The 27,306-nt window shown below is 34.5% G+C and overlaps 1 protein-coding gene across 1 annotated transcript; it reads right to left on the bottom strand.

Annotated features, from left to right (window-relative positions):
* Window positions 1-22,980: 22,980 nt before the first annotated feature.
* LOC128657789 (uncharacterized) lies at window positions 22,981-24,534 on the bottom strand. The gene is made up of 4 exons (XM_053712202.1): window positions 24,378-24,534; window positions 24,029-24,103; window positions 23,879-23,935; window positions 22,981-23,336 (listed from the first exon to the last, which is right to left on the bottom strand). The coding sequence occupies exons 1-4, from the start codon at window positions 24,532-24,534 to the stop codon at window positions 22,981-22,983; spliced, it is 645 nt and encodes a 214-aa protein (XP_053568177.1).
* Window positions 24,535-27,306: the final 2,772 nt, after the last annotated feature.

A 27,306-nucleotide genomic window follows, 5' to 3' on the forward strand; every position in this document is an offset into this window, starting at 1 on the left:
AAGTTTAATTTTAAAATACAATTTAAAAACAATAGTCTTTTTATTCAGGCTGTTTCCTACAGCATTCAGTCTTTGCATTCTAGGCTGCACTTTGCAAGGCGTCAGCTGTTTGTCTACTTGCTGTGCCCTGTATATTTTATGGATACTACGATAAAGTGGATGTTTTAAACATAACTTTTCTCTCCTAATAACTTTGATTCTGGATCTGCTACTTTGTTGCTGCACTTTGCATTATCCTCATAGTCCATCCTTTATTTATAGAATTTAAATAGAATCCTGACTAAGTAATCCTTTAAACCAAAAATGGTGCCCACTCACTATTTTTTGGGGGGCTCTGTATACGTGTATGCTCTGGAGTGTGTGTGTATGTGTATATATTTATGCTCTGAAGTGTGTATGTGTACATGTATATGCTCTGGAGTGTGTGTGTGTGTACGTGTATATATGTATGCTCTGGAGTGTGTGTGTGTACATGTATATATGTATGCTCTGGAGTGTGTGTGTGTGTGTGTATATGTGTATGCTCTGTAGTGTGTGTGTGTACGTGTATATATGTATGCTCTGGAGTGTGTGTGTACATGTATATATGTATGCTCTGTTGAGTTTGTGTGTGTACGTGTATATATGTATGCTCTGGAGTGTGTGTGTGTGTGTGTACGTGTATATGTGTATGCTCTGGAGTGTGTGTGTGTACGTGTATATATGTATGCTCTGGAGTGTGTATGTGTACGTGTATATATGTATGCTCTGGAGAGTGTGTGTACGTGTATATGTGTATGCTCTGGAGTGTGTGTGTGTATACGTGTATATATGTATGCTCTGGAGTGTGTGTACGTGTATATGTGTATGCTCTGGAGTGTGTGTACGTGTATATATGTATTCTCTGGAGTGTGTGTGTACGTTTATATATGTATGCTCTGAAGTGTGTGTGTACATGTATATGTGTATGCTCTTGAGTGTGTGTGTGCACATGTATATGTGTATGATCTGGAGTGTGTATGTGTATATGTATATGTGTATGCTCTGCAGTGTGTGTTTGTGTGTACATGTATATGTGTATGCTCTGCAGTGTGTGTGTGTGTGTGCACGTGTATATGTGTATGATCTGGAGTGTGTGTGTGTACATGTATATGTGTATGCTCTGCAGTGTGTGTGTGTGTATATGTATATGTGTATGCTCTGCAGTGTGTGTGTGTGTACATGTATATGTGTATGCTCTGCAGTGTGTGTGTGTGCACGTGTATATGTGTATGATCTGGAGTGTGTGTGTGTACATGTATATGTGTATGCTCTGGAGTGTGTGTGTGTATATGTATATGTGTATGCTCTGGAGTGTGTGTACATGTATATATGTATGCTCTGGAGTGTGTGTGTACATGTATATATATGTATGCTTTGAAGGTGGTTTGAGATATAGGGGTAGATTTATCAAATGTCGGATGAACATGATCCGTCTGTAGCGGATCATGTCCGCCCGATATCGCTAAATGCCGACAGTTAGCCTATCAATGTCTTTTTGTAGGGCATCAGTTTTGGCTCTTATTACTTTAGTGTATTTAGCTTTTTCTTTAATGAGTAATCATCTAATAAAGGGTTTATGAGCTGCCCATGTAGTTGTTGGGTTACTAGTGGATCCCACATTTAATTTCAAATATTCCACCAAAGCTCATAAAATAGAGTCTTGGGTCTTGGGATTTTTAAGGGTGTTTGGATTGTAGGTCCATGAGTGCAGTCTATAATGTCCTTGTATCCCCATGACATCTTTCTGGACTATGGAGTGATCTCATCAGATGTATGTATAGTGAAAGAAAAAAAACAAGTTAGGAATCATTACTTGGCTTAAAACGATAATTTGGAGTATGATTTGTGTGCGTAAGAGTAGTATGTATAGTCTGTAGTCTTTCCATATAAAGTGTCACAGGAATCTAAGATGTTATGAGCTAAGAGGGAGTCTCTAATTGATTTGATTATAAAATTATGTCTTTGTTGTTAATGTGTCAGGTTGTTTGAGCCAATAATTTTATGGGAAAACATGGAGATATTGAAACCCCCCAGAGGATACTGGATTGCGACCATTGAGATAATAGTTGTGAAACCTGACAAAAGAAGGAATCCTTCTTCCCCTAAATATCAGATACCTTCCTTCAATATCTTTGGTTACCTCCTCCATCATTGAGTGAGTTATGTATGAGGATAGAAACCGCTCTTTTTTTCCTGTCAGTGGTAGAGTGATAATGTTGGGAGAACTGTCTAGTTCAATTTTTTTTGTATTGAGTTATGGGTAAAGTGTGTTTCCTGGAGATATATTAGGTTGGCCTTTAGTTTTGAGTATTGGGTTAAAGCTAACTTGCGATTTGTATCGGTGTTAAGGCCTCGTACATTGTGAGAGATAAATGTAATATTTTGAGCCATTACCTACGTAACTTGATGTCTCTCAACTTCAGGGTCTCCCTGTCTATTTTCCCAGGAATCCCTAACTGCGCCCTCTTCCCACATCACTCATGGTTTAAAATAAAATAGAACTGGTAAAATAAAACAATAACAGAAACATGAAGATAACACAATGTAGAATGTTGATATATGCTAGCCACAAAACAAACAGGTATATTGGTGTGCAGCGTGCTGCATTACTTAGCAAGAAATGAAAACTTTTAATAAAAAAAGTTTTTAAACAAATAGAGCCGTGAGTAGGTGTACAAACTTATGTAATGATTCAGATCCTTTGATAATGTAAGGATCTAATCTGAGGGAAAGGTAGATACATATACTTTATACTGCTGTATCTAAAAGTAAGTTAAGTACCTTATGATATCATTACCATTCATTTTCTCTAGATTTAAACTATGACTATAGCAAAGATTAAACATAGTATACTCATCTATGTCCTGACTCCTTTTGTCATCTCTCATTGGAGGGCAAACTTGGGTAAGGTGTCTCCCATTAGTGAGCCTCTTTTGCAGACTAGAGTTCTCTGAAAACAGATAGTGAGAAAGGCGTGTTGGTATGACGTCTTTCAGGTTTTGGGTCTTTTTTTTGTGATCTTGGTCCGCTTCGGTCAACAGAGTGGAAGGTATATCAGGTGGTTCCAATTAGAGACATTTGCAGATCTCTGGGATTTCAAGCACCTCCTTAATGCTGAGAACTCTGCTGTCATGTAGAATATGTAGTAGGAATGGGAAATCCCATCTGTAGTAAATATGATGTTTCCTCATGAGCGATGTATGTAGGCATAATGCATTTCTTCTCTGAAGTCTTCTCAAGCATAAACTTAAAAGTCGGGTTCTCCTTGTTGCTGATAGAATTGTTTCTTTCTACGGAAAGCGGAACATTTTGACAATCACATCTCTTGGTGGGGCATCTCCCATGGGTTTCACTTGGAGTGCAAGATGTGCTCTTTCCATCTGTTATGGCTTGGAATAGTTGTTGTAGATAGTTTTCTAGTTCGGTTGGGGTGACTGATTCCGGGATTCCTTTAAGTCTCAGATTGCATCTGCGGCTCCAGTTTTCTAGGTCTTCCATCTTATCTTGGATATCAGTTATCGTTTGCTGTTGTTTGGAGAGCTAGTGGGTCGAGGCAGTTATTTCTTCAGATGTGGAGGTCTTTGTTTCTTCTAGAGAAGCAACTCTTCTTCCAAGATCGACAATATCCTAGCTAAACTGCTAGTCACGATCAGCGTGACCTTTTATTTTATGGTCTCACTAGTTTTTCTTTTGTGAAAATCTTTCACTGCTCACAGGGGCTAAGGAGCTGATTTAGTTACTCTGTTTATGCAAGCCGACCGTGGTTATTTTACTAACAAGCTAGACGCATATATACTCTGAGGGTATTATACCATAACCATGCCGGTTTTCCCTATGGCTTATGAGTGTATTAACTCCTCAGTCTCACACTTGCATTAGTGCTGCTTTTGGCATATGATACACAATAAAAACAACATTGTTGGCAATTTGTAATCTTTCAGATTATAAGGATAAATTGAATCAGTATTTATGAGCTTGGTTGATTTATGAGTGTTTTATAACAACGCTGATAAGCGTGGGGCTGTACAGACACAGATACACTGTTTAATCACTTGCAAAGCCTGCAGCAACTCAGCAACAAAGATATAGACACTACTACAGCTAGGGTTATTTTAAACTCGCATATGTTCAACAATATCAATACAATCATTTACTGAGTATAATTCAAGCAGCAATAGGTTGCATTTCGATCACCTTATGTTAAGAAGCTAGTGCTGTCTTCGTCTTTGCTACATTAAACTCAAACACATATATATCTGTGATACGGAATTTGTTTGATCCTTAAAGGGACAGTCTACACCAGAATTTTTATTGTTTTAAAAGATAGATAATCCCTTTATTACCCATTTCCCAGTTTTGCATAACTAACACATTTATAATAATACACTTTTAACCTCTGTGATTATCTTGTATCTAAGCCTCTGCAAACTGCCCCTTTTTTCAGTTCTTTTGACAGACTTGCAGTCTAGCCAATCAGTGCCTGCTCCCAGATAACTTCTCGTGCACGAGCACAGTGTTATCTATATGAAATACGTGAACTAACACCCTCTAGTGGTGAAAAACTGTTAAAATGCAATCTGAAAGAGGTGGGCTTCAAGGTCTAAGAAATTAGCATATGAACCTCCTAGATTAAGCTTTCAACTAAGAATACCAAGAGAACAAAGCAAAATTGGTGATAAAAGTAAATTGGAAAATTGTTTAAAATTACATGCTCTATCTGAATCATGAAAGTTTCAGACAGCATTAGTAATTTAGGTGAATACTATAACGGAATTTACAACCTAATGACATCAGTTTCAATTAACTACTTAGTGTACACAGCTTGATTTAGCAGGTCTATCCGCATACAGCTCAGTTTTATTATCAATCATTACTCTCAACTCATTTTCACTACTTAATCTTTATGTTTGCTGGCTAGTCATATATTATTAGCCATTTGAGCCTTTTTGTTTTCTATTGTAAGGGCACGTCTGCACACTCAATACAGATCATTTATATTTACATATGATAATAAGAGTGATGCTAACTTGCTCAAGATACACACCCAATATATAAGGGATCTAATACATATGTTGATGCCCACTTTATCTTGGCACTTAACTTATAACCAGCAGTAAGATATATTCTATTATGAGCAGTAGCTCTTTTCATTAAGAACAGTTATATATAGAACTATTTTGGGGATACACAGTATTTATTCTGAGTCTATACAGAATTTGACGTCCTTAATAGTTATTATTTAACTATCTGTACTATTGAGACCATAGTGGTGCTAACACACAAGCATTCACTTTAATTTACACGCTGACCATCCTCCGTTTCGTAGTTTTAACCGTATGTTTGTTGTATGTTTTGGTTGATTTTAATTATACTAATAAAAGTTACATTTTATTACACTATCCGTCCTTTTAACATACCAATATTGAGATAATGTCCTTTATTAATTCCTTATGATCGCATCAATAGTATTAGGACTTTAGAGTGCTATCAGGTGTATACTTTTGTTGGGTAGCCTCGGCTATCCAATTTGTGATTTTGACAATCACATCTCTTGGTGGGGCATCTCCCATGAGTTTCACTTGGAGTGCAAGATGTGCTCTTTCCATCTGTTATGGCTTGGAATAGTTGTTGTAGATAGTTTTCTAGTTCGGTTGGGGTGACTGATTCCGGGATTCCTTTAAATCTCAGATTGCATCTGCGGCTCCAGTTTTCTAGGTCTTCCATCTTATCTTGGATATCAGTTATCGTTTGCTGTTGTTTGGAGACCTAGTGGGCCGAGGCAGTTATTTTTTCAGATGTGGAGGTCTTTGTTTCTTCTAGAGAAGCAACTCTTCTTCCAAGATCGACAATATCCTAGCTAAACTGCTAGTCATTGTGTTCTGTAGGGTGTCAAATTTTTCCTACAATTTGTTGAAGTTGACATTAATATCTTCTTTAGAAACAAGAGACTTAAGGTTTGCTTTGGTTGCAGGAATTAGATTTTCAGTAGCAGTTTGAGAGTCTGTGTCAGAGTCTAGGTCTTCCTCTAGTAGGGGAGTCTGAGCTTCCATAGCCTTCTCTCCTTTAGTAGATTTAAATAATAGATTACCTTCGGGTGGTTTGCTCGCCGAAGAAAGCTTGTTTTGTTTCCTAGCTGACATCTTTGGTATAGTTGGTAAAGGATAGAGACATTAAGGAGATTACTGTATATTATTTGTGTCAGTCACCCCTATATAGTTTCCTAGAGGTCTTTACTGGGCTATGCTTAAATATATAGCTGGTGCTGGGTCTGACAGGCCTAGGTTTTATATAACATAGATGGTCCGCAGGGTGTGTGGTGTAGTGGTTCACACCTAATTCACTTATAAGGTCTTAAAGCACAGTTATATTGAAATATAAATTCCAAGCACTGAACTTTAAATGTTATATCAGTGAAACAGGTCTCATTTCTTACAAATAAAGTTTTGAGTACAATAAAGAAATGGTACTTGAGTAGATAACATTGTTTAAAAATAAATTTTTATTATACAGAAAAATCAGCTTACAGAAGTAATATAAAATTAAATTCATTTAAATCCAATATACACACAGAGTTAAAAGACTTTTAGTTTAAACTTGCTTTCAATAACAATTGTTACATACCACTCGAAATGACTTCTTTGCAACCAAATCTTATCCTTAGAAATGCTCTATAATATCCTGTCAGAGTCACCTGCCTCATGTTTACAACAAGGTGTTTTTATAGTTTTTTATTTGGATGACGTCATCATTTATTGTTTTCTTTTTATATGTATTTTTAGCATCATTTTAACATCAACAAAACTTGTCTAGCTTTTTCTATCTTCAACAATGTGGCCTTGATAATCTGTTATACAAGAGTTTAGACATACGCACTTTAAATTGCAAGGAGCATCCATTTTAGAGCTATAAATTCAAGGTTGAATAAACCTCCATTTTAAATCACATAGCATCTTATGTTAAAACTAGTTAGTTGGTTTTGCAGACAGATAATAAAAACCTTTTATATTGTAAAAGACTTTTGTTTAAACATATAAAAGGATACAGTTATACATTGTACACATTGTAGAAGTAACATATATTTGAATATAGTCATATACTTCATATATTGCAAAATAAGCATATTAAAGATTATATTTTTCACAATTTATGTGAACAGGCTCTTATAACAAGGTACAGTCTTTATGTATAGAAGCTGTACATGATAGATTTAAAAGAAATCTATCATTTATAGTTAGTTATAAGTGTCTTGCTGAAAGAATGTATTTCTTACTGTTGGCATATTTATCAAGTGGATAGCAATATTAATTTGCAATCTAACATTTAAATAGCAGCTTTTATTGAGACAAGCATGCTATAAACAAAGTTTATTTGCAAAGTTATGCATTGTTAACTAAAAATTACATTTACAAGCACAGGTGTATCACAGGGTTAATGAAAGCCTGTTACAGCCCCTCCAATACATTCTTGAAGAAAAGATAAGAAAGTGTCCAGCCCTTCGTTCCCACAGAAAAAGAAATGCGTCATTAATGTCCGGGATTCAGCAGAGTAACGGACATGAAATCAAAGTGTCCTTAATAATGCAAACAAAATAAAGTCAGACATTAATGATCCAGGAATTAAACTGAACTTTTTCATAATCTTCTTTAAGTAGGAGTATATCTGTAATTAATTCATGAAGCGTTGAGCCAGACAGAACATCATGTTTGTATTCCGTTATGGAAATTATTGCAGCAAACTTTTCTCTGGATTGGAGAATCAAGATTTTGTTTGTAATCCATTATTTGAAGTTTGAAGCAAACTGTTGGTTGAACAGAAACGTTTTACTCCTGCGCCAGTAAGAAAAACAGTTGGATCCCAGCCAATGTAAGTATGACGGATTCATACAAATAAGAAATCTCCATAAAGCTTCGTTGAAGCATATTAGTATTTCTTTTATAAGTTACAAGATTATAACGTTACATAACTGTAAATCATTAGGTAACAATGGTTAAATCCTCCTCATTGGAAGATGACTTGCCATTTAGGAACACGTCGTAAATAAATTCTCCAAAATATCCATTTGATAGAAATTGGTTAATTGGTGTATGATTCATTAGTGGATGAGTTATAGATGTCCAGTTAGCTTGGTAATTCTTGCTTGGAGAAATATCCTCATAAAAATGTGTCGTAGGAGTACTTTTATTACTTTCCTTTTAAATGAGAAAAAGAAACAAAAAAACGTGCACATTCCTCATTCTTGATTCTGCTTTATGCAAAGACACTGATAACAATTTGTAATTCAAGGTCTTTTAAGTCAAGTAGATAATAAATTGTAATCCACAGGTTTTCTTCGTGAAAATAAAGGATTATTAATGTTTCTAACCAATAAGTTTATACTGGTTACATTTACAATAAAAATACATTTATAATAAAAATAATAAATCTTTACTTCTACAGATGTTATTGGCATATAAATTATAGCTTAACAAGATATATACATATAGCATATATGAATTATAGCATAACATGATAATAAGCTTGCCGTTTCTTTTCTGCTATTTCATTCAAAAGAAAACAGGTTGACAAATAATTGCTTATTATTATTTTTTTTTACTTAGATTTTCTCCTAGGAAGAAAGGACAAAAATTCTAAATAAAATAATACACAATACTATGGCTATTAATACATAGTACATATTCCCAGTATGTCTCCAAAAATACCATTCCCCACTGTAGCTAAACCTTCTCCAATTTTTTGAAATAACATTACCCAATGCTGGCATTATTGGAATCAATGATTTACCTAAAGTTCTAATCCAGGTAGGAAAGTCCCCTTTATGCAAGTCTATTCTTAAGAGGTCTGCATGTGCCCTTTTAATCAAATTCTCAATTGCTTTATGGGAGGAGCCCAATCTCACTTGCATGTTATGTAAATAAGCCCAGAGTGCTGTCATGTATGGAATTTGCAATGTAATATGGGGTACCTGCATTGTTAAATGTGATCTAGCATGTATATTCTTAATCACTGGTGGTGTTAAAATTGTATTATAACACTCTACAGATTCATTAACAGTTACCATTGTAGCTTGCAGCATTGGGATTTTACAATCATTTTGACTAGTAATCACAACATATGACCCATTATGAATTGGTTCTATGCGAGTGTATGGTGATTGTAGAGGCATAATTTTAACAGTACAATCAGAGTCTTGTTTATCAACACAACATGTTTTTCGTTTGTAGACATTTTTACATACTAAATATCCTAGATCAACACAATTTTCTGTTTCAACATATTCCCAGCTATTATAATCTCATAATATATATATATATATTTCCCATACACAATCTTCTGGGTTATTTGTTATTCTACGCTTTAATTCTCTTATAAATCATTGATTTTGAAATATGCAGCATAATTTCTGTTTGTTTTACCGTTAGACTTAATTGTGTAGAAATTTCTGTAACATTTAATAGTGTAATATCAATGTGTCCTTCTTGTAAAGTTAACCGTATAGCTGTCAAATAATTTAGTATTGTTACTGCTTTCATTTCTTCATCTACCATTGTAAAATCAGACATCTCTGCAGTTAGCATTTTTATCATGTGATCTCTTAAGATCATCAATCCTCTCTTTACGTCTTCATCATTAATATCTGAAATTTCACTGACAATTAATACTGCATCACTTAATAAATGCCCTGTCAATATCTGAACTTCAGCATTAGACATTAACTGCCTTTTATTTGTTTTTTCTTCTGTATTACAATCATCTGGAATTATGTTCTCTATTGTAATATATGTTACATTATCAAATATATTATTTGTTCCCCAAACAGCTTCATCATAAGTCATATCTGTCACATTTTGCTTATAACATTTAGCATATTTACATGGTATGTCATCAACTGTTATATTTACATCCATTTGTAGTTTCATACTTGCAATTACTACATTTACTGGATATTTTATCTATGAGACATTTCTGAAACAGGGAATACATTACATTATTTTTGTTAATAATGTGATGTTTTGTCACGCACCAAAACCCAGGTATGCCTACATAATGTAGGAACCCCTTATCAATGTCTTTAGGTTAAAAACAAAAATATGTCCTTGATTCCTTAAGGTAGAAACAACAGGATGTACATTGATAGTTTGCCCTTTTTAATTAGATCTTCAACTGTTATATTACAAAGATTGTTCTTTTCTTTGCATGAGTGACTGTAATACATTGTATTTAAGAAAGCTGCATATCTTGGCTTTGTACATGTATCCCATTCTTTTAGATTCAAAAACATTTCATCCTTTCCTTTCTCATTCCATTCTGTAGGTAATGCTTGCTCTCGCAGTCTTCCTGTCTGTTGATCCACTACTTCAAGCTGAAGTTTCTCAAATAGTTGCAGGTATCCTTCATCTGTATGTAACTCTGGTGTCCACCATTCTGAATAAAGTGTGTTAGTACAAAACACTGCTCCATTATATGATTTTACTCCTCCAGGAAACCTGTATTCCTCCTCCTCTGCGTTTTCCCAGAATGCAATGCGAGGATCTGTGTGATTTTCAGGAAAGAAGCCTTTTTGAGTTAATTGTCCTGTGTTTAGATAAAAAATAGGATATTCTTTATACTTGACTTTGTCAATTGTAATCCCAGGACGTGGACATTGATCTGCTTTTATTTCATTTGCAGGCCATCTCCTTGTCCCTTGAAAGTCCACATAATAGCAATGTGCAAATGTTGAAAAACAAATTTTTTCTCTGTATGCCTTTTGTTTCCAGTATTCTTGCAAAGGCAAATCATATTCCAAAGTCTTTGCTTGTATCATTTCCATTTGCCCATTTATGTGATCTTTTACCAATTTTCTTCCCATTTGAGTTGTGATCTTTTCTTTCTTTGATATTACTGTTGAATCTATCAATACGACTTGAGATATTCCTAATACTTTTTGTTTTTGTATTATAGGTTTTGGAAATGGTTTCCAATAAATTCCTTGCAGTAGCCCATTCATCTTTATTTCTACAGGTTGCAGATTGTAATGTTCAGCTCTTTTTAGTCTTGATATCGTTGGTACAGCATCCTCTTGAGCTTCTGTTTGATTCCATGCCAGAACAGCTCCAGGTCTCTTTGCAAGATTATTCCACTGTAGACGAAAAACTATCATGCAGGTTGATATCAAGATAAGGAGAAGTATAAAAAGTATCAGTACTGTATATCTCGATATTTTAAGGTTTTTATAATTGAACAAGTTCTTTAACATTTTCAGTCCTTGTTGTTGTATCAGTGTTCGTGCTGATAGCATAGTATTTATGATAGGTAAAACAGGATTAGATCTTGTAACTGATGTTGGTGTATCAAATAAATCTACTTCAGTTATTTGATCACCTTCTTCAACATCATAATAATAAAAGGTGTTATAGTCTCTGGATTTGAAGAAAATGGCATCATTTGAAATTGATTATTAATCCGGTTTGCTTCATTCAGAGTAACCCACTGAGAGTAAGTCAGAGGGTTTGTCATCTTCTAACTCAAATTTAGAAGCTGGTTTTAAGTTATCAATGCTGACAATTCTGTCTTTTCCTTGTTTGTCTTCTATAATCAAAGTCCTTAGGTTAATGACATGTTTTACCTTTGTAGGTTTCCATCTTGGCCATAAAGGTTTCGTTGCTTGAACTCTTTCCTGGACAAACTGACCAACCTGTGGTGTCCAAGCTTATAAAAGGTTAGGTGTAAAAGCAGGTTGTGCAAAACAATCACGTATTTCTTGTAAAATAGATAATTGCTCTAATCTCCCTGGTGCAGAAAGGTACTCAGTATTAAACATTGTATTCATAGGTATACCATATAACAATTCATAAGCTGTTTTCCCAGAAATAATAGAATGTATATTGTTTAAACCTACTTGTACATAAGTTAACAGGGGATACCACTGTTTTTGGGCGGTTAGTTAGTAACTTGGTTAACAATCGTTTTACCTCAGCATTTTTCCTTTCAACAACCCCACTACTTTGGGGATGATAAGGTGCACTGATTTCCCATTTTATATCAAAAGACTTAGCCCACTCTTGTGCTTGAGTAGATGTTAAAGCTGGTCCAGCATCTGAGTGTAGGGCTTTAGGTTTACCAATACTTACTAAGGAATTGAGACTATCAAGCGTGGTACTAGCCGTGGCACTTTTAACAGGGTATAACCATATGAACCTTGTACAAGCATCAACATATACTAACACATATTTATACCCATGTGAAGTAGGTAAAGGCCCTATGTGATCTAAATAAATCAGATCAAATGGCTTATTATGAATTTCTTTAACAATGTATGGTTGTTTATAGTGATTTGGATTATTAACAAGGAGACATGCTTTACAACTCCCTATAACTCTTATGACCGTTTCCTTCATATTAGGCCACCAATATTTTGACTTTAGGGTAAATAAGACTTTATCTCGCCCTAAATGAGGATGTCCAATACTAGAATAGGCCATCTCTGTTATGTTCCATCTGTCTATGACAGGGGGAATAATCAATTGTTAGTCTCCAATCTTAACCATACAATGTTTGTCTTTTAATTCATAAAGATATGTTTTAGGATAACCAGGTGGATTAGGTCTGGTTTTATCCAAGCAAGCATTTAACTCTGTGTCAAGATTACTGGTTGCTGTCATTCGAGTTTTAACTGCAATTACTGCATATTTTTGACTTACACTTTGTGCAAGCGTATCTGCAAATGTATTGCCTTCTGTATGCAAAGAAGAACCTAGCTTTCTATGAGCTGGTTCATGTACTACTTCAATATCAGGCTTTAGATCTAAATAAGCAGCAATTGCTTTCCATTTGACAATATGCTGTAATGGCTTTTTCTTTGCAGTTAAAAAACCATTAGATTTCCAGATTCGTAAATCCTGGAATACAGATCTTGCCAGGTATGCAGAATCAGTTACAATCAACACTGGTCCTTTATCTAACAATGCTTCCTTCATAGCAAATGCTAATGCAGAAATTTCCGCAAATTGAGCTGAATGATCCCTTAAAGGGATTTGCCATGAACGCATCAAAGTCAGAGTGGGAGAATATTTTGCAATTCCTGCTCCAGCAGATTTATTTTCTTTTTCTTTACTAGAAATTACTGCAGAACCATCAGTATAAAAAATAGCAGAATAACGATTATTTGGATAAGTTTATAAATTCCAACTTGAGGGTTGCTTTGGAGCTAGTAAATCATCTAGAGGTGTCAGATTCTTATCATGAATAAAATGTATCTGTGGGTCTTCCAAATTAGAAAACCATTTTATCCATCTATTCTTTAGTGCTTCCTTGTCTGGTATAGTTTGCTTTTGTAAGTTATCAAGTGAGGCTAATGATGTATGTACATATATATCTTTCCCCTGTGCAATCTGTCTTGACTTTAACAGTGTTATATTAACAGCTACCAAAAGCTTCTCTATCATAATAAACTTTATCTCTGTTTTTGAATATACATAAGATAGAAGTGCTATTGGAATTGTCTCATTTACGTTATATAACCTTATATAGCTTGCATTAGGCGATATATTTATGTAATCTAATAGATCCTTAGTACTATCTCTTTGAGCTAAATACTCTGTTCTATTTACTGCATCTAATAATGCATTTAGTGCATCATCTTCCTGAGTCGTCCACTTAAAAAGTATCCTTGGGGCAAGATTTATCAAGCACCGAATATGAAAATTCTCATATTATTCTCATAAAATGAAAGTTAACATTATATCGACATATTTATTAAAGTTGATGCGCCAGAAAAGTCTCTATTTCTCTGATATGCGAATAAAGTGACTTATGTTCACTCGCAAGTTTCGAATTTTGAGAATCAATTGTCTGGAAATGCCTAATACTTCTATTACATGTATACCCTTTTCATACACGCCCTTTTTTATTCGCAATTATCTTGTATTTATCAAAATTGTCGCATGTCATATTCACTTTTTCTATATTCACCAATTTTGAGGTTGCGAGATAGTGGAAAAGCGCAAGTAGTTGTTTTTGGTTCTTGTTTGCAATGGAAAATTTCCTTTTTCTTGCGGTTATTGCTGTTTCTCGAAACAGAAGTCGCCCACAACAGGTCGCAGAGCAAGATGCGGATCCAGAAACAAGAAGAAGGGTTCCAAGAATTTTTCGTTTAAGAATTGGTTTGGAAGCCCTTTCTGACCACGAAATAAAAAGAAGATTCCGACTGAATAGACAGTCCATAATTAATTTGTATCATCTAATTGAGGCTGATATCGACCCAAAGACAGGAAGGACACATGCTCTTCCAGGAATGATAAAATTATTGGCAGTTATCCATTTTTTGGCTACTGGGTCTTTCCAATCTGTCAGTAGTATAGTTGTGGGCCTCAGTCAACCTTCTTTTTCAAGGCATCTGACACATGTGCTCAAAGCTATTTTGAAGCATTTAAAATTATTTATTCATTTCCCTACTAATGCTGAAGGTTGGCAAAGTTTGAAGACTAATTTTTTTAAAGTTTCCGGTATGCCCAATGTCTTAGGCGCTATTGATTGTACACACATCCAATTGAGACCTCCGCAACACAAAGAGGAGCAGTTTAGAAATCGGAAACATAACCATTCCTTAAATGTACAAATGGTTTGTGATGCAAAGCTCAAAATAATGAGTGTCCGCTCAAATTTTCCTGGGTCATGTCATGACTTTTATATTCTTCAACAGTCGGCACTTTATCGGATGTTTGAGTCGGCAGAGATGCCTGATGGATGGCTATTAGGTCAGTATGTATATTATTCCTTTATTTGATAGTCTATTTCACATTTTATTTTTGACTTTTTCTTATTTTATTGTAAATGTTTTCTAATTTATTTACAATCTTTTTCTTTGTTAGGAGACAGTGGATATCCTTGTCGGCACTGGCTCATGACGCCATTCACAAATCCAAGAACCGACGCTCAGAAAAAATATAATGATGCTCATCGGAGCACTCGGTCAGCCATTGAGCGCACCTATGGTTTATTAAAAACTAGATTTAGGTGTCTAGATAGATCCGGTGGAGTGCTGCAATATGACCCGTGCAAGGTATCAGATATCATTTTGGTGTGCTGCATTTTGCACAACATAGCGCTGCAAGATGGAGATGTGGATGTCACTGTCCTCAGTAATAATGAAAACAATGAAGATCTTGATGCTTCAAGAGATTCCACCGCTGGTGGAGTCGAAGTTCGGAATAGCCTTGTTGCTAGATATTTCTCATGTTAGTATATTTTATTCTAGTTTTAACCAATACCTTTTTTAATTAGTCTGTGCTTTTCCCCTTTTAAAATTTATATATATTTTTTTTCTTTTTAAAGGAATCAAATGCGGTTTAAAGAAAATAGAGAAGAATGAATCCAGTTCAAGCCCTATCGATTTAATTTTTTTGTTAATCGTTGATTAAAAAAAAATCGTTAAATACATATTTTTTTTGGTCATCTTGTTATTTTTTGGACAAAAGCATCATGGTTAAATTAATTGGTTTTCCGCTACAATCTTCAAATAATTAGAATAATATTTGATTGCCTATATGGATCTTAAAAGTTGAATTTTCACAATAATGTCCCTTTAACCCTTCATTTTATCAATCATCAGTTTTTGAAGAAAATAAAATTTGAAAAGAATACCAAAAGAACAAACCTGAATTGTTGATAATTTTTTTTTTTTTTTAACGAAAACCCCTATCTGAATCTTGAAGGTTTATTTCTTTTATGACTGTCCCTTTAATGGGTTAATGTTTTGCAGACAACAATATACTGTTTCAAATACTATATTAAGTGAATGTGCTATTACTATCCAATTTTTAACGTTCGCTTTATATACTATTTAAGGCAGTATATTGTTGCCTGGAAATCATTACCCATTAAAGGGACAGTCATAAAAGCAATAAACTTTCAAGATTCAGATAGTGCTTTTCATAAACCAAAAAAAATATTAAAAACAATTCTTTTAGGTATCATGTGACAGCCATCAGCCAATCACAAATGCATCTACATATATGCTGTGAACTATTGCACATGCTCATTCGGAGCTGGTGACTCAAAAATTGAAAATATAAAAAGACGTTGCACGTGTTGTTTCTTGAACTAAATGACCAACTTTCTATTTTACTCCTATTATCATTTTTTCTTTGTTCTCTTGCTATCTTTATTTGAAAAAGAAGTCAGCCAAGCTTTTTTTTGTTTTCAGTAGTCATGACAGCACTTTTTTATTGGTGGATGAATTTATCCACCAATCAGCGAGGACAACCCAGTTTGTTGCCCAAAAATGGGCCGGCATTTAAACTTACATTCTTGCATTTCAAATAAAGATACCAAGAGAAAGAATAAAATTTGATAATGTGAGTAAATTATAAAGTTGATTTAAAGTTCATGCTCAATGTTAATCACAAAAGAAATTTTTTGGGTACATTGTCCCTTTAAGTACATCTTAACATCAAATATCTTAAAGTTATGCTGCATCATATTCAATTGTTTAAACATTTTTTTATATGATGTCCCTTTAAAATAATGGTGTAACCAATACTGTTATATTAAAGGTCCATTATATACAAATGTACAAACACAAAAACTTCAAAATTGTTGAATGTGTTATATATGGATTAGCTACCATTGTTAAACAACAAACATTCATGTTTTGTCTGTCCCTTTAAAATCAACAATAATATGTCTAATAATTTTTGGCAAAAAAAAAAGTGCAGGAGAAGAGCATCCTTTTATGATGGAGGAAAAGAGCATTCTTGTCTCTTTAGTGCTTTGTCTTACATAAACATATTTATAAAATAAACATAATAATTGAAAAAAAAAAATCCCTCAGTTAAACATTATTATTAAAAGCCATAAGCAGCATTAATACTAATAACAATGATGCAAAAATATTTATTTAAGTATCCATAATTTTTCAAAAGTACATTAAATGTCTAAATTATAGACTATAAAAACAACCAAAAAAAACATGAGCCAATAAAAGCGCATGTTTTCCTATTTTTGGATCAGAGTGTAAAATGCCTTTTGCCAGGAAGCCCAAATTCACTCTTGGAGAGCTGATTATTATTACTGCTTTCATGAGGAAATATTTCCCAAAAAGAATTGGGGGCGTATATGGGGTCATTCAAGACCAGCGAAATATAATTTTGTCCGAAATGACCCGTAGAGTCCGCAGAGTCGCTGGGTTTAGACGGACCCAGCGCGACTGTCTTAAGCGCTTTTCGGACCTAAGCCGAAGGGACAAAGAATTAAAACGATCGATTATAAGATTTCTTAGAGAATGTAAGTATAATATAAGGATAAATTATTTTCCGTCCACTAAGAATTAAATATATATTTGAATCAAGGTATATGTTAAATTCTATTATATTTGATTAAATTTGTTATTTTAGTTTACACTATCAAGAAATGTTTTTATTATGCCCCAAGAAAGGATCCCAAAAAAAATGTTTCAACTTTGTAAAAAATATTTATATACATTATTAAAAAATGAAAATGAGTTATACTTATAGAGTGCGCAATAACGCAATAGCGTTTGTGCCACATGACTTTATCTTTTTGCTTGCGCCCCAAAAAGGTATCGTGGAACGCCTGTTATTATGCCCCTTGAAAGTTTCCAAAAAAACTGTTGCAACTTTAAAAGAAAATTTATAAACATTATGGTTCTTGCTACTGAAAGTTATAATTATATAGTGCGCAATAACGATTGCCACATGACTTTTCATTTTTTTCTTGTGCCCCAACAAAGGTATCGTATACTGTTACTATGCCCCAAGAAAGGGTCCAAAAACAATGCACTTTCATCAAATATTGCTAATTTGTGTTCTCGAAAATGAAAGAAAATTATACAGTGCGCAATGATTGGCACATGACTTTTTCTTTTTTGCTTGCGCCCCAAAAAGGTATCGTGGAACGCCTGTTATTATGCCCCTTGAAAGTTTCCAAAAAAACTGTTGCAACTTTAAAAGAAAATTTATAAACATTATGGTTCTTGCTACTGAAAGTTATAATTATATAGTGCGCAATAACGATTGCCACATGACTTTTCATTTTTTTCTTGTGCCCCAACAAAGGTATCGTATACTGTTACTATGCCCCAAGAAAGGGTCCAAAAACAATGCACTTTCATCAAATATTGCTAATTTGTGTTCTCGAAAATGAAAGAAAATTATACAGTGCGCAATGATTGGCACATGACTTTTTCTTTTTTGCTTGCGCCCCAAAAAGGTATCGTGGAACGCCTGTTATTATGCCCCTTGAAAGTTTCCCAAAAAAATGTTGCAACTTTAAAAGAAAATTTATAAACATTATGGTTCTTGCTACTGAAAGTTATAATTATATAGTGCGCAATAACGATTGCCACATGACTTTTCATTTTTTTCTTGTGCCCCAACAAAGGTATCGTATACTGTTACTATGCCCCAAGAAAGGGTCCAAAAACAATGCACTTTCATCAAATATTGCTAATTTGTGTTCTCGAAAATGAAAGAAAATTATACAGTGCGCAATGATTGGCACATGACTTTTTCTTTTTTGCTTGCGCCCCAAAAAGGTATCATGGAATGCCTGTTATTATGCGCCTGGATACATTCTTGGGGCACAAGTAAAAAGAATGTCATCTAGCAATAACGCTATTGTGCACTATATAATTGTTTTTAACAAAAGGAAATCTTAATTTTATATATATATATTTTTGTTTATTGGATCAGACAGGAGAGAAAAAACAAACAAAAGATGCCCTAAATATCTGAGGACTATGGAGGTTGTTAGTGATGAAACTTCCGGATCACCACCGATGCCCACAGTCACACTTGAAAATAGACAGATTACTGTAATTGAAAAACCTTTCGAAGAAAATACAGAAGGTATGGTAAATTTTGTTACACTTTTTTAGACACTCAGTAATTGATTACTCATATATAACCAAAAGTGTTTCACTTACATTTTATTTGTATAATACCCGTGAAATTATGTCCACAGATTTATTAAAATTACAACAAAGATAAATAGGTAATAAAGTTAATGTACAATGCTCTCTCTCTATCTCCCTCTCTTTTGATGTCTCTCTCTCCCGTTCTTCTGCTCTCTCTCTCCCCTTTCTCCCCCCTCTCTTTTGCTGTCTCTCTCCCCCCTCTCTCTTGATTTCTCTCTCCCCTTTCTCCCCCCTCTCTTTTGCTGTCTCTATCCCCCCTCTCTCTTGATTTCTCTCTCCCCTTTCTCCCCCCTCTCTTTTGCTGTCTCTCTCCCCCCTCTCTCTTGATTTCTCTCTCCCCTTTCTCCCCCCTCTCTTTTGCTGTCTCTATCCCCCCTCTCTCTTGATTTCTCTCTCCCCTTTCTCCCCCCTCTCTTTTGCTGTCTCTCTCCCCCCTCTCTCTTGATTTCTCTCTCCCCTTTCTCCCCCCTCTCTTTTGCTGTCTCTCTCCCCCCTCTCTCTTGATTTCTCTCTCCCCTTTCTCCCCTCTCTCTTTTGCTGTCTCTATCCCCCCTCTCTCTTGATTTCTCTCTCCCCTTTCTCCCCCCTCTCTTTTGCTGTCTCTCTCCCCCCTCTCTCTTGATTTCTCTCTCCCCTTTCTCCCCTCTCTCTTTTGCTGTCTCTATCCCCCCTCTCTCTTGATTTCTCTCTCCCCTTTCTCCCCCCTCTCTTTTGCTGTCTCTCTCCCCCCTCTCTCTTGATTTCTCTCTCCCCTTTCTCCCCCCTCTCTTTTGCTGTCTCTATCCCCCCTCTCTCTTGATTTCTCTCTCCCCTTTCTCCCCCCTCTCTTTTGCTGTCTCTCTCCCCCCTCTCTCTTGATTTCTCTCTCCCCTTTCTCCCCCCTCTCTTTTGCTGTCTCTATCCCCCCTCTCTCTTGATTTCTCTCTCCCCTTTCTCCCCCCTCTCTTTTGCTGTCTCTATCCCCCCTCTCTCTTGATTTCTCTCTCCCCTTTCTCCCCTCTCTCTTTTGCTGTCTCTATCCCCCCTCTCTCTTGATTTCTCTCTCCCCTTTCTCCCCCCTCTCTTTTGCTGTCTCTATCCCCCCTCTCTCTTGATTTCTCTCTCCCCTTTCTCCCCCCTCTCTTTTGCTGTCTCTCTCCCCCCTCTCTCTTGATTTCTCTCTCCCCTTTCTCCCCCTCTCTTTTGCTGTCTCTATCCCCCCTCTCTCTTGATTTCTCTCTCCCCTTTCTCCCCCCTCTCTTTTGCTGTCTCTCTCCCCCCTCTCTCTTGATTTCTCTCTCCCCTTTCTCCCCCCTCTCTTTTGCTGTCTCTATCCCCCCTCTCTCTTGATTTCTCTCTCCCCTTTCTCCCCCCTCTCTTTTGCTGTCTCTCTCCCCCCTCTCTCTTGATTTCTCTCTCCCCTTTCTCCCCCCTCTCTTTTGCTGTCTCTCTCCCCCCTCTCTCTTGATTTCTCTCTCCCCTTTCTCCCCCCTCTCTTTTGCTGTCTCTCTCCCCCCTCTCTCTTGATTTCTCTCTCCCCTTTCTCCCCTCTCTCTTTTGCTGTCTCTCTCCCTATCTCTACTCGCTATGTATTTTCAGCTCTCTCACACCCGGAAACGCCAACCTCACACCACCCTCACACCCGATCAGCACTAGCAACGATTACAGGTCTCTACTGCGCATAACAGCTTTTGAAAAACAGAAAATGCCTATATTATATAGATATATTTTTTTTTGGTTATAGAAGCAGCAGTAGAAATTAGAACGGAAGAGCCAGATTTTGTTCTACCTATCCAAAGACCAAAAATAACAGTAGAACATTCTTCGGACTCCGATTCTGTGTGTTTTGAAGGTTGGTTTTGGTATTTGTAATATAATGATTTTGCTTTTCTATAAGCATCTTTATTTGAATATGGTAATCCGTTTCATTAATTTGTTTTATTCCTAGATGATGTTGAAGTCGAAGATTCTACTTCCACAAGAAACATTGGTACACGTAAGTACAAATTATTTACATTTGTTTTTAGCCATAATTATTATTTTGTTTTTATAAATATATATATATATATTAAAAAATTTATACATACATATATATATAGAGAAGAAAGTAAAATGTGTTCACTCAGTATACTGGGTAGACACAAGTGATACTCTATAGTTGGCGCTAGTCAGTATTGTGTATGGTATAGTGGCAGCTATATAAGACAAGTACTGGTTGAGATGTGAGGTCCCAGTCAGTAAGTGAAAAATGTGTATACAAGAGTAGATACAGCGCCTATATATCCATTTAAAATATGGGTGGTGTATGGGAATATGAGTGAAAACTAGAGCTGATTATTAGAAAAATAATAGCAATTAAAAGAATATTTAAAAAATATATAAATTATTGGAATCAATTATGCTTGAAGAATGATGAATAGATTATGAAACAGTGTTCATATGAGTCTTTAGACAATATATAGTCCGTAGTAAATCTTCATAAGCAGTTGGTATCAGTAAATAGATGGTATGTAATACCCTTACCAGATAATACCTCAATCTGATGAGGTAAGTATGCCGCACTGGGGGTATATACAGATGGTAGAATCTTCTCCTTGTATTCAGATGTGGTGCCTCTTGGGTTTTCGTGAGCCTCCTGGAGTATGCAGGGATATGTTTCTTGTTGTAGATAAATCCCTTGTACTTCCTTTATGTTGGTAGTTAGCCTCTTGGAGTACCTTTTCTGTCTTGGTATACACCACATCAGACCGGTCCTATACTAACCAGTTTCCACACTGCAGTGTGGAAACTGGTTAGTATAGGACCGGTCTGATGTGGGACACCTTGGTATCTTTACGCTGGAGAAAGTGTATACCAAGACAGAAAAGGTACTCCAAGAGGCTAACTACCAACATAAAGGAAGTACAAGGGATTTATCTACAACAAGAAACATATCCCTGCATACTCCAGGAGGCTCACGAAAACCCAAGAGGCACCACATCTGAATACAAGGAGAAGATTCTACCATCTGTATATACCCCCAGTGCGGCATACTTACCTCATCAGATTGAGGTATTATCTGGTAAGGGTATTACATACCATCTATTTACTGATACCAACTGCTTATGAAGATTTACTACGGACTATATATTGTCTAAAGACTCATATGAACACTGTTTCATAATCTATTCATCATTCTTCAAGCATAATTGATTCCAATAATTTATATATTTTTTAAATATTCTTTTAATTGCTATTATTTTTCTAATAATCAGCTCTAGTTTTCACTCATATTCCCATACACCACCCATATTTTAAATGGATATATAGGCGCTGTATCTACTCTTGTATACACATACATATATATATATATATATTTATTAACAAATATTTATACATTGTAGGATGTTCGTGGAAATGTTCTTTATACAAAACGCATTTGGATACAGCCTAAAATTTGAAACATCTTTCTAATTTACTGATATTGTCAATATACAAACTTAGATAATTGGAGTAAATTATAAAGTGTATTCCAATTCTCAGTTCTATATGAAGCATGTAATGTTGATTGTCACATTAATATATATTATAAACTTCAGTTTATAAAAATTGGACAAAATGAATGTTAAATCTTACTAACAATTTTTTTAATAAATTTTTTTATCTTTAAAAGAGGTTGTGGAAGAAGAACTTGGACTCATCTCAAGAGAGACCATAATCGCCGAATTTGATCGGTTAGAAGTAATGATGCATAGCATAACAAGAAGCATCCAAAATTTTAGAAGAGCCATAACGGATCAAATGTATTAAAAAAAAAAAAGAAAAAAAAAAAACCCTGAAAATTTAACTTTCTATATTTCAATTATATTTGCATTTTTGGTTTAGTTTCTATTAAAAATTAATATATTATAATATATGTGTCTGTTATTTTTTAAAAAAGGTAAAGATTAATAATAGAGAAATACATTCAAACGGCATTAATAGTTTTTAATTTAACATATGATATGTTATAAATCATAACCAAAATTTATACATTAACTGTTTAAAAAACAAAAAAAACATTTTAAGAAAACCCACCCAAAAAAAAATCAATGATTCTCAATTCTTGTTTGTAAAATATTCACTAGTAATGCAAGCAACCTATTTGTCTCTTGACGTGCAAGTAAACTCTGCCTGTCAATTTCCAAGCGTTCACTTTGCAGGTCACTCATCTGTTGAAAAAAAGCCCTTTGTTCATTCTGAAAATTTGTGGCTAATTGCAGAATGTTAACCAAATTTACTGATATTGCCTCTTCAGTTGGTGCTTGTGCTTCTTGTTGGATATCTTCGTGTACATCTCCAATTTCTTCTTCTGGTACTTCTACATTTGTACTTGAGGAATGTACAGGAGATGTCTCCTGTATTGGTTGTAAATTCAGAACGTATTCAACATTTTCTGAATCATCTATAATAAAGATAAACAATAATTTCATTTTTACAATGCCACCTATTATAGATTACTATCATCTTTAAATGAAAATATGAAAATTAAATTTAATATTGATGAGATTTTAAAAGGGCAGAATACACATGTATCAGCATCTTTAAAGTATAATATTCCACAACAATTACATTCAAATTTTGTAATTGCTGGATATAAGCAAATTACAATTTCAATACAATTGTCAGCTTTTGTTAATTCTATTGCTATCTGTATGTTATAAGCTGGAATGCAATTCTTAAAGCATCCATCATATTTTAGTTTCAGCACCATGGTCAGTGGTTCCAATAAACAAGCACTAACCATGGTGCTGATCCTAAAATGGGATGGATGCTAAGATTTACATTCCATCTTATAAAATATAGATAGCAATATAATTAATAAAATATGAAAAATGTAGTGAAATTGTAAGTTGCTTATAATTTCATGCTGTATCTGAATCTACAAAAAAAAATGTCTTATAATGTTTTAATATGATTTGCACACAAAAAAAAATGTTGCTTTACCTTCAAAAAGGAGCAAAGTTTCCTCTCCTTCAATATTCTGTTCATTATGATTCTCTTCTTTAAAAAATAAATAAAAAAAAATTAAAAAAATTATAAAGGCAAAATACATATAGCACACTCTTGAGGGACAATATAGGCACAAATACCTACCAACTTCTTGCAGGACGCTGCTGCAAGCGGCAATCTCTGTTAATGCATGAGCATCTGATTGTGTAGGTGGGGATCCTAAAAAAAAAAAGGGTGCACAAAATTGGAAATATATTACTGCATTATTTAAGTTACTTCCATTACAAACAAAAAGTGAAAAACAGATTGAACATCAAATGTGCTTTTCAACAAAAGTTTCAAAGAAAACAAAATTAAATATTAATATAAGGAAAAAAATTGTATTTGAAATCAATCACCAGTAATGAGTGAGGAGAATGAAAACATTTATCAATTTCAATTAGGATTTAAATACTTCATTAGCAATATAAATATAATAATAATAATAGTTTACCTGCATAATCGTCTGTGTCTCCTTGCACTTCAATTCCCTCCACAACCTCAGGCCCCATCAAATTAAGAACTTTCTTCTCATACTCCATTAGATCAGCAGTATATCCTGGACCACCTCCTGTACCTCTTGCTGAACGTTTTTCTTTGCATAATTTCATTTTAATTATTCTTTTTATATCCGAAAAACGTTTTTTACAATTATTGACATTTTTGGGGTTTATACCCTGTGCAGATACCTCCTGGCTTATATCTTGCCATATCTGCCTTTTACGTGCCATAGGTGTCTGCCTGCTTCTACAGCCTAGCAGGACATCATAGTGATTTAAAATTTTGTCTACAAGAACATTGTTTTGAGATAGGCTAAAATGTATATTTCGACCACCTTTTGTTTTGCTGGCAGTTGATGCGTTTTCCTGTAGGCCAGCAGCAGACATAATAAATAAATAACTAATTTAATATATAAAAAAATATATCAATTATTTTTTGGATTAAAAATTATAAATATACAAATAAAAAAAAAAATTGGAGTAGAAAAATATTGATATATTAATAAATACGATATATATATATAAATCTCTGTAAATATATTGCACCAAAAAAATAAATAAAAATATATATTATGAAAAAGAACAATGAAAAGAATATAGTTTTAGCGACCAAATGAGGGCAACTTTACAGTGTGCAGAAGCGCCAAAAAAGGGGCAGAATAAAAAGAACTTTAATCATAAATAAGAAATAACAAGAATAAACAATCACGTGTTTAATTTCTTTTATTTTAATAGGACAATAACAATAATAACAATGAAACTATTCCCGGAAGTAAAAGTCATGATAATTACTTCCGAGTGATAAATAAAGTGAAAATCATCGTATTCTCCAAGAAACTATACTAGTCATTCGCTTGTCATCGCAAAAAACTTTTGCACGAAATTTGTCTCAACAATATTAATAAATATTGGCGAATAATTGGATTTCGGAAATTGCGAATAGCTACGAAAATTTCCGCGACTTTTTTTGCGCATTTTTTCGGAGCTTGATAAATCTTGCCCTTGGACTTTTTGTTTTAGATTTTATCTCCCTTGAGACTTCAGCATGCAAAGGTGCAATTAACACATTGAAATCAGGTATGAAAAACATTGCATAATTAAGTAAACAAATTATACTACCTAATTGTTTTAGAGAATGTGGATGTGTTAAAGCTGCTATTATGTCTTTATAATTATCATATAATCCTCTCCCCCTTTCAGAAATTTCAAATCCCAAGAAAGTAACAGTATGTCCTGCAATTTGAGATTTCTTAAGAGATACTATATAACCTGCAGCATGTAATATAGTCAAAACCTGATCCAACACTGCTATGCTATGTGTTACTCCTCACTATCATGTGAAAAATATGTCATCCACATACACCTTCACTTCTGGAAATTTAGACAGTAAATTTACTACATCTTAAGTAAATAACGCACTTGAATCAAAAAATCCCTGAGGTAATCGGGTAAATACCAAAATTTTGCCTCTCCAAGTAAAACCTGTTATCCAGTAACTATCTGGAGTAATAGGATGACTCCAAAATCCATTTGCCAAGTCTGACTTTGTCTTAAAAGTTTTCCTTTGCAAATTGTGTAAAATAAAAGGTGCATGTGTATTTTGTGTTGTCACCCTTGGTGTAACTCTGTTAGCTTCTCTGTAGTCTAATACCATTAACCAAGAACCATCCGGTTTGGGAACAGGGTAGACTGCTGAGTTCATTTGACTGTACTGTTCTTTTAGTACTCCTTGTTTAAGTAAATCACCAATGACTGTCTGTATATAGGGAATGGCTACACCATTGATTTTATACTGTGCCTGTTTCTTAGGAACTACTGTGCCTGTAGCAATATGATGACTGATACCTTTACGATGTCCAACCTGATTTTCCCACTTCTGAAATATTTTAACATTTTTCTTTAAGCAAAAATCTAAGTTTCTAACATCAGATACTGCAGTATGATCTAATTGCATTTTCATAAATGCTTATTCCACAACTCTAGTAGTGAAAGGAAGTTCATCTTCCAGCTGCAATGAAATAAAATGTGCTACATCCTTATAAGCTATAAGAAAATCAGAATCAAGCTTACGATGCTGAACTAATTCTAAGTGCACTCTTTTACCATTTATTTTTACCTGTGTATTACATGAGTGATAAGTACCTTCACCTTTTAAAGTCTGTATAGTTATATTTGCTAATACATCTTCTTTTAACATATCTGATTGTACTAAAGATATTTATGCTTGTGTATCTAAATACCCCTCATAAGTCTCTCCCCCATATTCTACTGTTAATTGACTTCATTCACCTTCAGACTCTTCTGGGATGTCTGGTAGTGATTTCTCTATTTGCCCTACTTTTTCAGTATTAGCTGGGGCAACTGAAATTTCACCCCTTTCAGTAGAATGAATCTCACGCTCCTGATATCTATCCTGATCCCTGTACCTTTTCCTCTATATCTTACACTACCATCTCCAAATCTATACCGATCTGGTGTTTTTTTTTTTAACAATGGTCTCAATGTCCTGCGAGGAAATTCCTCATAAGGCAAATCTGAAGATTTGCTCTAAATAGTAATAAACTGATTTTCATTTTTGTAAGATGGAGGTGCTTGGGAGTAAGGTAGTGGAGGGTTAAATTTAGTTTGTTTCTGTGGATATTGTTCTCTTGCATTCTTTTTTTTTTTTTTTTTTTTTTTACAAACTGAGCTCTGTTTTTCCTTTGCTGGAAAATCTTTTCTCCTTTCCTTTTCTCTGCTATTTGAAGTTCTTAGTGCATCTCCAGTCAGGTCCTTACCTACAAGTGTATAAGTAAGTCTTAATATATATCAGGCATTTATTTAGGTCTCTCTGCTATAGGTACAGAGAGTATTTGTCACTCTATATCCAAAATTAAGCCTTGT

The sequence above is a fragment of the Bombina bombina genome, chromosome 4 (genome assembly GCF_027579735.1).
Source record: "Bombina bombina isolate aBomBom1 chromosome 4, aBomBom1.pri, whole genome shotgun sequence".
Classification (NCBI taxonomy): domain Eukaryota; kingdom Metazoa; phylum Chordata; class Amphibia; order Anura; family Bombinatoridae; genus Bombina; species Bombina bombina.

Coding starts and splice junctions, on each gene's coding strand:
- LOC128657789 (XM_053712202.1), bottom strand. CDS start 24,534: ATGAAATTATGCAAAGAAAAACGTTCAGCAAGAGGTACAGGAGGTGGT. Junction 23,936..24,028: donor CAGCGTCCTGCAAGAAGTTG/GTAGGTATTTGT, acceptor TATTTTTTAAAG/AAGAGAATCATAATGAACAG. Junction 23,337..23,878: donor AACTTTGCTCCTTTTTGAAG/GTAAAGCAACAT, acceptor TCTTTATTATAG/ATGATTCAGAAAATGTTGAA.